A 13,322-nucleotide genomic window follows, 5' to 3' on the forward strand; every position below is an offset into this window, starting at 1 on the left:
AGGTCTTACTAAGAATCTTAGTTAATTTTTCCTCAAGGTCAAAGGTGTGATGTGGCAATATTATTTCGCTCTCTTTTTCTGGATCTTATTTATTTTATTTTATTTTATTTTTACTAACTTAAAAGATGGTGTCCCAGAGAATTCTGTATATAAACCTTCATGCTCCGTCCTCTGGGTGAACTTACCTGCACAAATGGCTTCTTCAGCTGTCCTGTTGAGACTGCTAACTTGCAGATCTTTTAGACCGGGGTCACTATTCGCCTCCTGGACATCTCCACCCACATGACCATAATTACCTTAAAATGGGGAGTAATATTTCTGACAGTTACATTTTTATGAAAACAAAAGCTATAATAATACTCTTAAACTGGGGAAAATTTTTTGTGGAAATTTTGTTTGTAGGTTAAACCACATGGCATTACTGAAATTCAGTTGTTTTTGGTATAAAACAAAATTTTGAGAAACGTATGCTTGAACCTGCCTTGTAGAGAGCTCTTTGTCATGGTTCTTATTATTTTTCCCCTGTAGTTTGGTGCCTTGCCGTCTGGTTTGCCTCCTTCAGATGGAAACGGAACTGGCCCTCCAGCCCTGCCTCCGCCGCCGCCGCCCCCGCCGCCACCGCCCCCGCCGCTCCCGGGGCTGCCCTTACCCCTTGGTGGCGGGCCTCTGCCCCCGCCCCCTCCGCTGGGACTTCTCAGTGGACAGACCGCTCCACCTGCACAGATGCTGCCTTTTGGGTTAAAACCAAAGAAAGAATTTAAACTGGAAACCAGCATGAGAAGATTAAATTGGTTAAAGGTATAACAGAAACAAGTAGAGAAATAATACTATTTCTTAGATTAAAGCTTAAATTTGTATTTACTGGTATATAGTTTCCAATGGGAACCGTATTCAAAATGGTATTAAATAAACGGGAATTCTTTTAAGGAAAGTGTTGAGTTTAAAGCCCTTTAATGGCAGCCCACTCCAGTATTCTTGCCTGGAGAATCCCATGAACTGAGGAGCCTGGTGGGCTATAGTCGATGGGGTCTCGAAGAGTTGGACACGACTGAGAGACTTCACTTTCACTTTCACTTTCACTTTCAAGCCCTTTACTGTTGCCTAAAGCTTTCTAGTTTATAAATTGGGTAGGAGTCTATGATAATTATACTGGGATTTGGTTTATAATCAAATGCATACATAACATTTAAATTAAATACATACATAATTTTATATTATGATTATACTGTGTATTTTTAAATGTTTTAAAAAAGTACAGAAAAGTTAGTATTCTTAGGAACTTTTTTATGTTGGTAGTTATTGCAAAAATTATTGCTTGCTGTCGGAGGTGGATATTTAGTTGAGACACAGGAATTCTGAATCCTGCAGAAAGATGGTTTCACAAGTCACATAAACTGAGCATTGCTAAAGATTAGGAGAAGTATAACTGAGGAAGAACTAACTTCATTGCATTCAGCTTCAGTCCCCAACTATTTGAGAGTGGAACCTTTTTTTTTTTTCCTTTTCCCTAATAACACCTTAACTTTCTGCAGAACTTATATTGCATTGAACAGACTTTGTAAAAAATCTTACGGCAGTTACTCCATAAATATCTGCTGGAAGCTCTGGGGTACTGGGTGTGTAGATGGTGACTGGGTGGGGGACAGATGATACACTCAACCATTTGTGAATCTGTCTTCTCTCTGACTGCAGATCAGACCTCAGGAAATGACTGAAGACTGTTTCTGGGTAAAAGCAAATGAAAATAAGTATGAAAGTGTGGATTTGCTTTGTAAACTTGAGAATATATTTTGTTGCCAGCCAAAACGTAAGTTTAATATCTTAGTTATTTGTTACTTTTAGTATTTTAATATTGCAAATCTTTAGATGCTTTCAATAGTATTATTTGTATCCCAGAAATGATGTTTTTACAGTACTAATGAATAAATGAAGTTAGTTTTTTTTATGTAGAGTATCACCTGAGCAGTTTTTTAAATGCAAATGATTAATACCAGAGTTAAAAAATTTCTACACGATACATTCTTTGAAGATGTTCTAAGTTAGACTTTCATAAAGGAGGATATTTTCACAGAAAGTTTTGATATGAAAATTCCCTCTAGTCAATGAGAAATAGAAAAACAAAATCAAAATGTGAGTCTTCCTCTAGTCATAATTTTCTCACTCTTTAATGTTGCAGTGACTACCATGTAATTAATTAGTATGACTCACATGGGTTAGAAATGATCAGATTTATAGATTATTTTGAAAGGTAGCTTGAAATAGAGTCTGTGAGTAGATTATATCATCTTTTCATTATGAACAATGAAATCCATTTTTAAGACCTACCCAAAGATAGCTTTTACCTATGCACTGTGAATTTTCTCTTTTTAACAATTATATTTAGGAATTACTCTTGTCTGAAATTTGATTTTGACATGGGCCTACCGTTTATGTTTCAGGGTTGATACTCACATACACTGTTTATTTCATTTTCAGTAACACATTTTAGATTTGTCGTACAAACCACTTACATCAGGCATTGTCTTTTAATTTTCAGAAAGGAGCCTTTTAGCAGACTTATGCCACTTATATCCCTGGGCCCATCAAACAGAGAGGTGGTAGGGAGAGATTGCATTGGACAGAGCTGGGAATGCTCAGTGTAGACTAAAGAGCTGGCTTCTTAAACTGCCTACTGCATGCTGGGTACCATGCCAGAGGCTTTATGTACCTGATTTAACTTGATCGTCACAGCAACCAAGGGATGCTGGCAGATACCAAAAACATCATTTGCATTCCTTTTAAATGTGTTCTAAAATATAAATTAGAAACTGTTTCTAAAAAATAATAGAAGTTAGAAACTCTAACAGGTAATTGTGAATTAGATTTCTAGAATTTGTTTTAATTCCAAAGTCTTTATCATATATTTTGGAACACCATTTTTCCTGACTAAAATAGTAAAAATAATATATTTTCATCTTTGAAAACCAGGGGAATTTCTTAGTAAGCTAACCCTAGTAAAACTTGTGAAGTAAGCAGATCTTAATTTTACCTTTTGATTATGGAGAATCAAAATTTTCTTTGGAAAAGATTAGTGCACTCTTCAGGCAATCAAGGAAAATATATGGCAGTTAAAATGTGTATTTGCATGTAAAACACTTCAGAATTTCAGATTTCATAATCTGGAATTGATTAGTTTTCCCTTTGCTTTTCTTGTAGGTGGAAAGGGTGATATCTAAAAGCTGTTTAAGTAATACTGCCATCCAGCTACTTTTTTTTTTCCTCTCTGTACTCTGATTACTTTCTTAATTAATGAGGCTCAAAAGGGAAACTTGTTAGCATGCCTTCAATTTAGCTGTAGTGTTAGCCTGAAATGAAATAATTGGACCTTTAAAAAATTCTTAAGTCATCTAACTTTAGCCTTATGATTTAAGGTTGAAAAAAAATAGACATTAGCTCAATCTAATACCAGTTGTAAAGGTTAAGGTGAGGAAATGATGATCCTTTTCTGAATATTCCATATTTCACTATCTTTCTGACTCTGTGTGTATCCCCAGTGCCCCAAATCTCTCTTCAGTTTGACTTAGAGGCTGGCAGAGGTCTATGACATCTTTTCTTTCAACTCAAATGCAGCTTCCTCTTTTCTGTGACACTATATAATATTTCCACAATCATTGGAAAAATGAGGAAGCCTACGGTCATAACGCTGGGGAATGCCAACATCTTACAATGCCAACAGGCGGCAAGCTGTGAGGGCAACTGTTTTTTTGGTCGGGATTTTAAACAATAACTCCTAGAAAGCATTAGTTGAGGAGCCTTAAATGTGCTTTTTGGCCTGATTAGTATTTTATTAGAAAAGGTCATTTGTTATTGCTTTCAGAAGGACAGGACTTTGTGTAAATATAGGAAAAATCAGAAAGGAAGGCAAGACGAAAGTGCCTGTAAAACTTAGACAAGACACAGGGGTGTTGGATAGGTTGCTCCTTGTTCCTTTATTCATGGCCTGGCTGCAACTTTTGCCTATTTCCCATGATGCCAAAGTTTTCTTTGAATCAGTTTTGTCATTTCTGCAGAATTCAGAATGGAAATGAAGTTGCTCTCCCCTCTCTAGCAGGCAGGGGGAGATAGAGGCATGGACATGGGTTGATTGTCGTTGTTGGCTTGCATCACAGTTTGGCAGGAAGGACACAGGATTTAGATTACTGAAAAATTACAGGTTTTTAGAGAAAAGGTGTATTTTTTTTTTTAATTGTAATACCTCCATAGACTAAGAACCAAGGCTCTTTCTCTGATTACAAAGGTGAATGTTCTGTTCCAGGCATTTTAAATGGTAGGCACCAATCTTTGTGCATTTGAAATTAGCAGAAAGGAAAAAGAAAAAAAAAACAAAAACAGAACTGAAGCCATTAATTTAAAAAGAACCTCGGAATTCTCTTTCATATTCTTTATTTTTTTTGTTACCAAGTATGGTTCTTTGTCTTATAATGCTTTCGGTTTATGAGGGATTTAGGTTAAGATAATTGGGTTTCAGAGGTCTCATACCCAGAAAAGGAAGAGGAACTAATCTTTCCTATTGAGCACCTGTGGTATACCAGCCCTGAACTGGGTCATCTTCATGTGATTTTGTTTAATTTTTACTGCATCTCTTCTGGGAGAAGGCAATGGCACCCACTCCAGTATTCTTGCCTGGCAAATCCTATGGATGAAGGAGCCTGGTAGGCTGCAGTCCATGGGGTCGCTAAGAGTCGGACACGACTGAGCAACTTCACTTTGACTTTTCACTTTCATGCATTGGAGAAGGAAATGGCAACCCACTCCAGTGTTCTTGCCTGGAGAGTCCCACGGACGGGGGAGCCTGGTGGGCTGCTGTCTGTGGGGTCGCACAGAGTGGGACACTACTGAAGTGACTAGCAGCAGCAGCAGCAGCATCTCTTGTTAGGTTTTTCTCTTGGTCTGCTGATTGAAACAATTGTAACTCCACACAGTACCACCCTGCCCCATCAACTCACAGATGGAGCAAGATGTTCTTGAGAGAGTTGAGCCTTTCCTCTTAACTCATGTTGCTCTTTATTATTTTTCTTACCTTTTTTTCCAGTTAGATTTTACTTATTTTGCTTTTTAAACTAATCTCCTTTTTATGACTTTTATAACACTGCTTCAATGGGAACATGTCTTGTATCATAAGGAGTACAGAAACTCCTTAGTCATTTCCTATGAAATCAACATTTTTTTCTGATTGTTATATCATTTTCTTTTTTATACTTCATTTCCCTAATAAGTATCTCACTTTGGTTTCCTTGCTTCTCTCCATCCTAAACTTTTGAGATGAATCTTAGTTTTCCATTGTTTAGATTCTTTTGAAAATAACATGTTGGCATTTTTCCTAATCATATATTTTTTCCCTCATCTGCCTCATTAATTTCTCCTGCTTTTTCTCTGTCCTGTTTATCTACAGTTGTTCACGTCAAGTATTTACAGGGGGCATATTGTATGTGAAGACTTGTGTTTGGCACTGGGGACACTGTGGTGAGGAGGTGGACATGGCCCTAGAATCACATTACCTTATGGCCTTGATGATGTGCAGTCAGGTTCGCAGGTGAAGTCTAATAACCAGGAGTGAGATAAGCAGTGCTCATCTTGATTATAGAAAAGCCTGCCATGTTTTACTGTTTCAGGCTTCTGTTAAGACTTAACAAGGTTATAAAGCAGCATTGTTTATATATCTCTCAGAAATTTAATCACAATATTCATATACTGAACATTTGGTATCATCAAAATAATGCTAATGACCTGTGTATTTTTTACCAGATTGGAAGCATCTGTTGGTTAATTTTTACAGGCTGTTGGCAAATGGATTAACGTATACTAACAGGTTATTGGTGTTGGATTTATCAAGTAAAATTAATATTAATTACGTTCATCATTCACAAACTGTTAATAGGGATTAAAGGGCTTTCTGAAAGTATATGAATAGTCTAATTCGCTTAGACTGATTAATTATGAAAATGTGATTCCACAATTGTTAGATTTCTGAAGTAATCACGTTTTATAACAGGTGTATCATATTTGCCAGGTAGAGTCAATAAACTGGTTTATAAATAATTTCTCAACTGAACAGTTATGGCATATGGAAACAGTTAATGGATTATGTACTTAAAAACAAATCAAGCTTAGATTTCTGACATCATAGTTCAGTGGACAAACCATGGATTTTCCCAGTGACTTGGCTGTGTTCAGGATGTGTCTTTGTGTTTGAAACACAATTTATTACTCTGTACAGACCAAAGTGTATAAAAATCCTGAACTACCTCCGAAGCCTACATTAAGATGAACAATATAATTTGTAACAGAGAAATATGGCTCTTGACGGCATGTTAATATAGAAATGATGCCAAAATGAACGTATCTTCAACATCTTGCAGATTTCTGAGAAGACATTTGACAAATACTAATTTAGGAAAATTGGGGAGGAAGTTTGTGGAGAATTAAATATTTTTCTAGGGATCTATTTTGGTTTTTATCTGTGACTGAATATGAAAAAACTTTAAGGAAATTATGAGGTAGGTCAGAAATGTCATGCTTGTTTCACCATTAGGGAGTATCTCATTGTTACCAATTGTATTCTCTGTTGTATTGCAAAAGAGACCAGAATTTATTCTGAAAGCTTTAGTGAGGTAAAACCTAGAGAGAGAGGGTAAAGAAAGGGGTTGTTTAGGTCAGAGCCACAGGCAACGTTCAGGTCCACAGAATGCGTCAGTCCCATGCTTAGTTACCCAGCATACCTTTGGCATGTCGTGATAGAAGCTTTGAAAGTTCCTGTAAGTAGTCGTGTTTCTTATATACTGTGGTGACGCTGTAAACAGAAAGGAAGGAGGCTTGGATTTGCTTATATCGTATTGGGGAGTGTGTGCCCATAAACGCGGACTTTCCCCCTTTCCTTTTTTGTCTTTTTTGTTTCTTCTTCCATCAGAGAAAGGAATGGTATCAGGGCATTGGATTCCACTAGAGTCATTTGACTAGTAGCAGATTGGGCAATGCCGTCTCCTGTTTTACAAGTAATTCAACTTGGTATTTTATTTCTGGTAGCAGTTTTCCGTGGTGCACCTGTAGCTATCAAACCTTAACAAAATTGTAAATTTGTTACATTCTGTCCTCATCTGTTAGATTTTTTCTCTTAGGATTTCTCTTCCATTTCCTGCATCCTCTGCCTTCTTCCTCATTTACGCTGGCGTCTCTTCTTACCCTCTGATTGCTCAATGTACACTTTGCAGTTGCCATGTCTGCAGTATGTTCTATTACTCAGGATTCCCACATAATTAGTGCCCAGCGTTATTCTCCAGAAAATAAAAATGAGGCTCTTCCTTCTGAGTGTGTTATTTTAATCTAAAGCAATATTTTGTAAATCTGGCCATTCACCACTTCCCCTCTTCTCTGCTCTTTCCTGCCCCTCCTCACCCCCGGGTCCGCCTTCACACACACCACTTGCCAGGCTTGGAAGACCGAGAATCATGTGGAGTTAGCGCTGTACCCGATCCATCTCTGGAGCACAGGCAGGGAGTGGTCTCATGGTAGGAGTCATAGGAGATGGGTGCTCCTTGCTGAATTCCACGCTATAGGAATTTGATAAGAAACTAGTAAGTTTATTTGTAAGAGGAAACAAAGAAAACTTCTCATGAAGATAACTTTATTATATTTGTATAACCTTGAATTTCCTGAGTTAGATTTGGGTTATATATTCGTGTGTTTAGTTAAGCTGGGTGTTCCCGCTGCCCCCCTTCAAGGTTAGGTCATTTGGGCATATACTTTCAAACTTTGATCATATTCTATGTATAGAAGAAGCTTTCATGAATGTCATGGCATTTGAGGAGAATGCCAGTTTAGAGACCTTTGTTTATCACAGGTCTGACTTGTCCAAGTGCGTGTCTGTGCCTTAAAAGAGTGGATATTTCAAAGTTAGACACGCTATATCCCAGGAGTTTTTAACTTGGAGTCTAAGAACTTTGATGAGAAAACTGAAAGTGACATCGTTACTTTCACTAACCTCTAATCGATATTTAGTTTTCCCTTCAGTTATGAATATACACAATAAACAGAGCAGTAGCTATGCCATTTCTATCTGTAAGGTTCATGTGTACTTTGCATCTTGCGTGGGTGCATTCACTCTGTCACGTCTGACTCTTTGTGACCCCATGGATTGTAGCCCGCGAGACTCCACTGTCCATGGGATTCTCCTGAGAAGAATACTGCAGTGGGTAGCCATTTCCTCCTCCAGGGCATATTCCTAATCCAGATATCGAACCTATGTTTCCTGCACCTCCTGCATTGCAGGCAAATTCTCTGCTGCCAAGCCATCAGGGGAAGCCCGTGTACTTTTATATCACATGAGAATTGTTTCAGGCATGTTGAAATATTGAAACTCATCACTACTTCAACATTAACGTATAAATTTTTATACTTTCAGCTAGACTTTGTTACTTAAGACGTGAATAAAAAAACTTATTTTGTCAGTTGGGTCCTCCTGGAAACAAATGCTGAGATGTTGAAGTGCAGGAGGGATTTTTAAGAGTTAAGCCTTGGGTAATGGGTGTGAAGGGTAAAAGATGGTGCGAGCAGGACTGGGCAGGAGGAACCAGGAGTGTCCTGCAAATCTGAGAAGTTCTCAGCCCTGGAGACCAGGATGCATGTTGGCGGAGGTTCCAGGTTGGAGCCTGCTGGCTGGCCTGGGCACTCCTGCCACACTCGGGCTGTGGCCGGGGCTCCAGCTGTGGAGGGGCCGAGAGGGCTCGTGGCTCGTGGCTCGTAGCCTGTCAGCTCAGGGTGCTCTTTCTGTAGCCGACTGGAAAGTTCTTTTCTGAAGGGAGATCTGAGCCTCCCGTCTCCATGGTTGTCAGATGTGTATGTGACTGGTACACAAACTGACCCTCAGTGTGTTTCAATAACAGAATGTGAGAACAGCTTACTCCCTTTGAACTGGTATGTACTTTTTATGCATTTAAAATCAAGGGAAGGGGTCTGCCTCTCTGGTCGCAGTACGGGTCCAGGCCCACAGACGTTGCAGGCCCTGCTGTATAGGTGAGACTGAGGTCAGGGGCCTGCCCTCACCTGCCGCCTCTTCACATGTACGTGGCTTTTGGGCTTGCTTGTTTCATAATTGAAGGGCCCAGTGTGTTATTTGTAATGAGATATTTCGTCCAACTTAGAATAATTTTTTATGATGGTTCCAAAATCTGGACATCCATTTGTTAAGTAATGCATTTGTTAATAAAAACATATATCAAATGTGGAACACATATAAAACTTACTCCCTAATTAGACAGTAAGAAAGCAACAATATTAATAATGTGTCCTTTTTAAAAGTAATATTTACTTCATTATGCCATTTTATTTGCTCCCCAAAGCAATCCTGTGAAGCACCCCAGGCAAATGTTCTATACATTTTATCTTTAAGAAAAAGTTGTGCTCTACAAGTGAAGTTCAGCTGAAAGGAGCTGCCACTCTGAATGGAATACAGATCTGAGTGTAAAGTCATTGCTCCTTCCTCTATGCCATGCTGCTTCTCTGATTAAAAGAAATCCTATTATGTTTTATTTAAAGTGCTCTTCTTTGATTTAAAATAATTTTCCTCTCATCTCCTGCCACCTTACCACTGCCCCACAGCAGTTCATCCTCATCCCACGATTTATATTAAAGGCTTTAAAAACCTGCCGTTTTTTATTAAGACCATCTTTCATCATTCGGTACCTCTTTTCACTTCTATAAGTATTTGAGCTGTAAATACTAACATCACGCTGTGGAGTGTGTGCAGGAAGTTCAGCTACAAGTGTGTGACCCCAGCCATTACAGCTGTAGGTCTTTTCCTCTCTAAAATACAGGAGATACGATCCAGCTCACAAGGTTATTGTGAGGATTGTATAATGAATATTTTAGGACATCTTTTGCAATGCCCAGTTCATTGTAGTTGCTCAAGAAATATTAGCTGAACTTAAATTCTGAGAACGCAGGCTCATCTTTACTTGCCTTGTTTTGTGTATCATCTCTGAATCTTCCACAATAGTAGCAAGTTAAATGATCTCCCTCCATCTTGACCTCACTTTCAAATGAAGCTTTCTAAACTGCTCTGTTAATGGATCTCTGGTAGTAGTCACTTACGAAGACTTCTAGAATACTGGTCGGTGTATCTTGTTTCTTTCATTTCTGTGTACATCTTCACTGCCAAATACTTTATTAAGATTCTGTGGAGAAGGAGCTGTTGAATCAATGTAAAGACCTATATTTCCCTATTTTTAAAAAATTTTTCTGTGTTTTTTTCTTTCAGTTTTTGAGTGATTAATGGAGCTGGTGCCCAACAATGTATAATTTTAATAACTGAAAATTTTAACTTTGGTTTTCTTGGTGTGATTCTGTTTTAGATTATTGAGCTGATGAGAATGATCTTGGAAAGCTCATTCAGTTCTTTATAAAACCTTACTGGATCTTGTTAATAATTCAGTGTGCTTGATGGTTATTTATAGTTTCAGCCTAATGAGGGTGATATGAATGGCTTAATGTCTCTGTGGAACTGGGATGCATTAAGGTCCCAGTCCCCAGCCTTGTTGGCATCAGGGACCAATTTTGTGGAAAACAGTTTTTCTGTGGACCAGGGGCTGGGGGGGTGGTTTTGGGATGATCCAAGCGCATTAGATTTATTGTGCACTTTATTTCTGATCTAATGCCACCACTGATCTGACAGGAGGTACTCGTCTAGAGCCCGGAAGTTGGAGACCCCTCTTTAAGGCAAAAGGAGCCTTTAGTTGATAGGCAAATCAGAGTGCCAAGTAGAGCTTATGGCCTAAATCCCCGCTGGGTTTTCAGGAAAGATGAGAACTGTTCATTTTCTTAATTTCATAGAGCACTAGCAGAAGATTCAGAGAAGTGATAATTTCTCAAGAACTGGCTCCTCTTTTTCTTCTCCAGCTCTGTGATGTAAGCTAAAGAAATTATTTAGGCCAATTGTATAGCACTGTCTTTTATACATGTCATTTAGCCTAACTCTTATTTCCTAAACAGGTGACGAATTGAAGAAATACATAAAGAAATGTTTTTAGAGTGTAATTGAAAATGGCTACTGTATTTCTTCTCCAATAGCCTGTCTAGTAATAATAGGGGAGGCAAAACTCTTAAAAGTGTTTCTCTCAGAATGATTTACAGCCTGGAAACGTGAGATTGGCAGATGAACTTGGAAATTTACATGCTGCATTAGTGTGTGTAGATTAGTCTTTTCTGATAAATCCAGAAAAGAAAGTTTGCCTGCAGGAAATAGTACTCAGTTAAAAGTGATTTAAAAAAGAAGCGTGGTGGTTTGTCCCAGGGTTGGTGAATTCAGTGACATTAGATTAACTTCTCCTCTGTCTCCTGTCTTTCACGCCAGTTTCAGCATAGCCCAGCTGGCAAAGGGGGAGGGAATCATTATGCTCGTGCTCACAGATCGGGCTCTGTATTAGTTTTTTATTGATGCTCTAACAAATTTCTCCAAATTTAGTAGGTTAAGCCATGTAAATTTACTGTCTTATGGTTCTGTAGGTTAGAGTCCTGTGTGGGTCTCATTGGGCTAAAATCAAGGGCTGCATTCTGGAGGCTCTTCAGAGGCTTCCCACATTCTTCAGTTTGTGGCTTCCTCTTCAGTTCCTCAAAGCCAGTAGCAGTGAGCTGAGCCTCCCTCACCTGATATCCTTTAGTACATATTTCTCAGACTCTGACCTAAATCAGGAAAGTTTCTTTAAAGACTTGTGATTAAATTGGGCCCATCTGGATAATCAGGGAGACTCTCCTAATCTTAAGGTTTTTAACCTTAACCACATCATCAAAGCTCTCTTTTCTTTGTAAGATGACGTATAAAACAGGCTCCAAGAATTATGATTTGGAAATCTTTGACAGAGAAGAACAGGGCTTAGGATACCATAAAATTACAACATTTCACAAGATACTTGACCCTGTTAATTCTGCTCATTAAAATTATATGTCTCTTTTTAGCCCTGCATTCCCTTAATAGGAATGCTATTTTTGGGTCCAGGGGCATTTTGACTTGTTTAAATCATTTGTTCTGTTCACTAAATATTTATTGAGCTGTGGATCTTTACTAATCACACCAACATGTTTTTGTTACCATAGCTAAGTGCCTTTCCAAAGCCTTAGGCAAAATCGTCATATCATGTCTAAGAGCCAGGCATTATTTTTCCTCTTCTTTATTTAAATATAATATATTTAATTAATGTGCAACAGGTACTATAGCCTACTGTGTATTTTCCAGTTTGTAATATATACAATTTCATTTTTTTCTAAGATATTAATAAATTCTGCATATATATATTTACTTACTTTTTTCCCAAGTCAGAAATACCCTTCAGAAAGCTGCGGTAAAGAGCCACTGGTATCTACAAACAAATTGGTTCTCGACTTTCAGTTGCTATCATTTAATTATTATTATTTAATTATTTTCTAATTTAGAAAAAGAAATGTTATATTGTTTAACTTATAAACTTTTGTTGGGAGATAACTATTTCTGTATGCCTTGTTGAAAAACTTAATTCTCTCACCTTGAAGTTTAGTTATATTTTAAAGTACAGTTTGTTTTATGACATTTCACAACATATTTTTATCTGTAGAATATTTATACAATGCTCAAACCTAATATGCATCTACAAATGATATGAACATATAAATGATTATAATTGCATATTTCACTGGATAATTTAAAATATAATATATTAAAAAAGTTTGTTTTAATTGGGAAAATTTCATCACTGAGGGAAATCACATTTATCAAAAGATCTAATACAGCTACATTTCACACAGAATAAGCAATTTATTTTAATTTAATTGTTGTCTCTTAGTTACTTGCCAGTGTCGTCTTCTGTCATCATATTGCCTGAGACTCATTCCTCCTGAAGTAGGGCTCTTCTCCCTTCTTTAATCTTCTTTTCTTTTTCAGTTAGAGAGCCAGTTATTTTTCAGGGTTTCACAGGTCTCAGTGGGAGAGTTTGCATCCTTGGTCCCGTTACTGTTAAGATTCAGTCCAGAAGAGTTGAAATAGCCAGTGGGATCATTGTGTTTGTTTTTCAATAAAGGACATTTGTTTTTAGGGCTTTTGTGTTTTTCTATTTAAAAATCATTCATTTTTTGAATGCTTTTTAACTTTTCCTGAGTTTTATTTAGCTTCGCTTAAAACCTTATCTAGCCATAAAAAAGTGAATGTGAACTTTTAAAACTGGCCACTCATTTGTATTTCCATTAAGCTTGAGCAGATTTAGCAGTGCTTTCAATACCAATAGGAAGGAAAATAGCAGTTTGTGTCAGCTTCAGTGTGGTAA

General features: G+C 37.7%; 1 protein-coding gene across 3 annotated transcripts in view; it reads left to right on the plus strand.

Annotated features, from left to right (window-relative positions):
- DIAPH3 (diaphanous related formin 3) overlaps nt 1–13,322 on the plus strand; it is a 562,554-nt gene that overhangs the window by 211,489 nt on the left and 337,743 nt on the right. For all 3 annotated transcript variants that reach the window (XM_069602158.1, XM_069602160.1, XM_069602159.1), the window contains 2 exons: nt 529–798; nt 1,693–1,807. In XM_069602158.1, the coding sequence (XP_069458259.1) occupies nt 529–798; nt 1,693–1,807 (385 nt within the window). The remainder of the gene's footprint in view (nt 1–528; nt 799–1,692; nt 1,808–13,322) is intronic.

Source organism: Ovis canadensis, chromosome 10, assembly GCF_042477335.2.
Source record: "Ovis canadensis isolate MfBH-ARS-UI-01 breed Bighorn chromosome 10, ARS-UI_OviCan_v2, whole genome shotgun sequence".
NCBI lineage: Eukaryota > Metazoa > Chordata > Mammalia > Artiodactyla > Bovidae > Ovis > Ovis canadensis.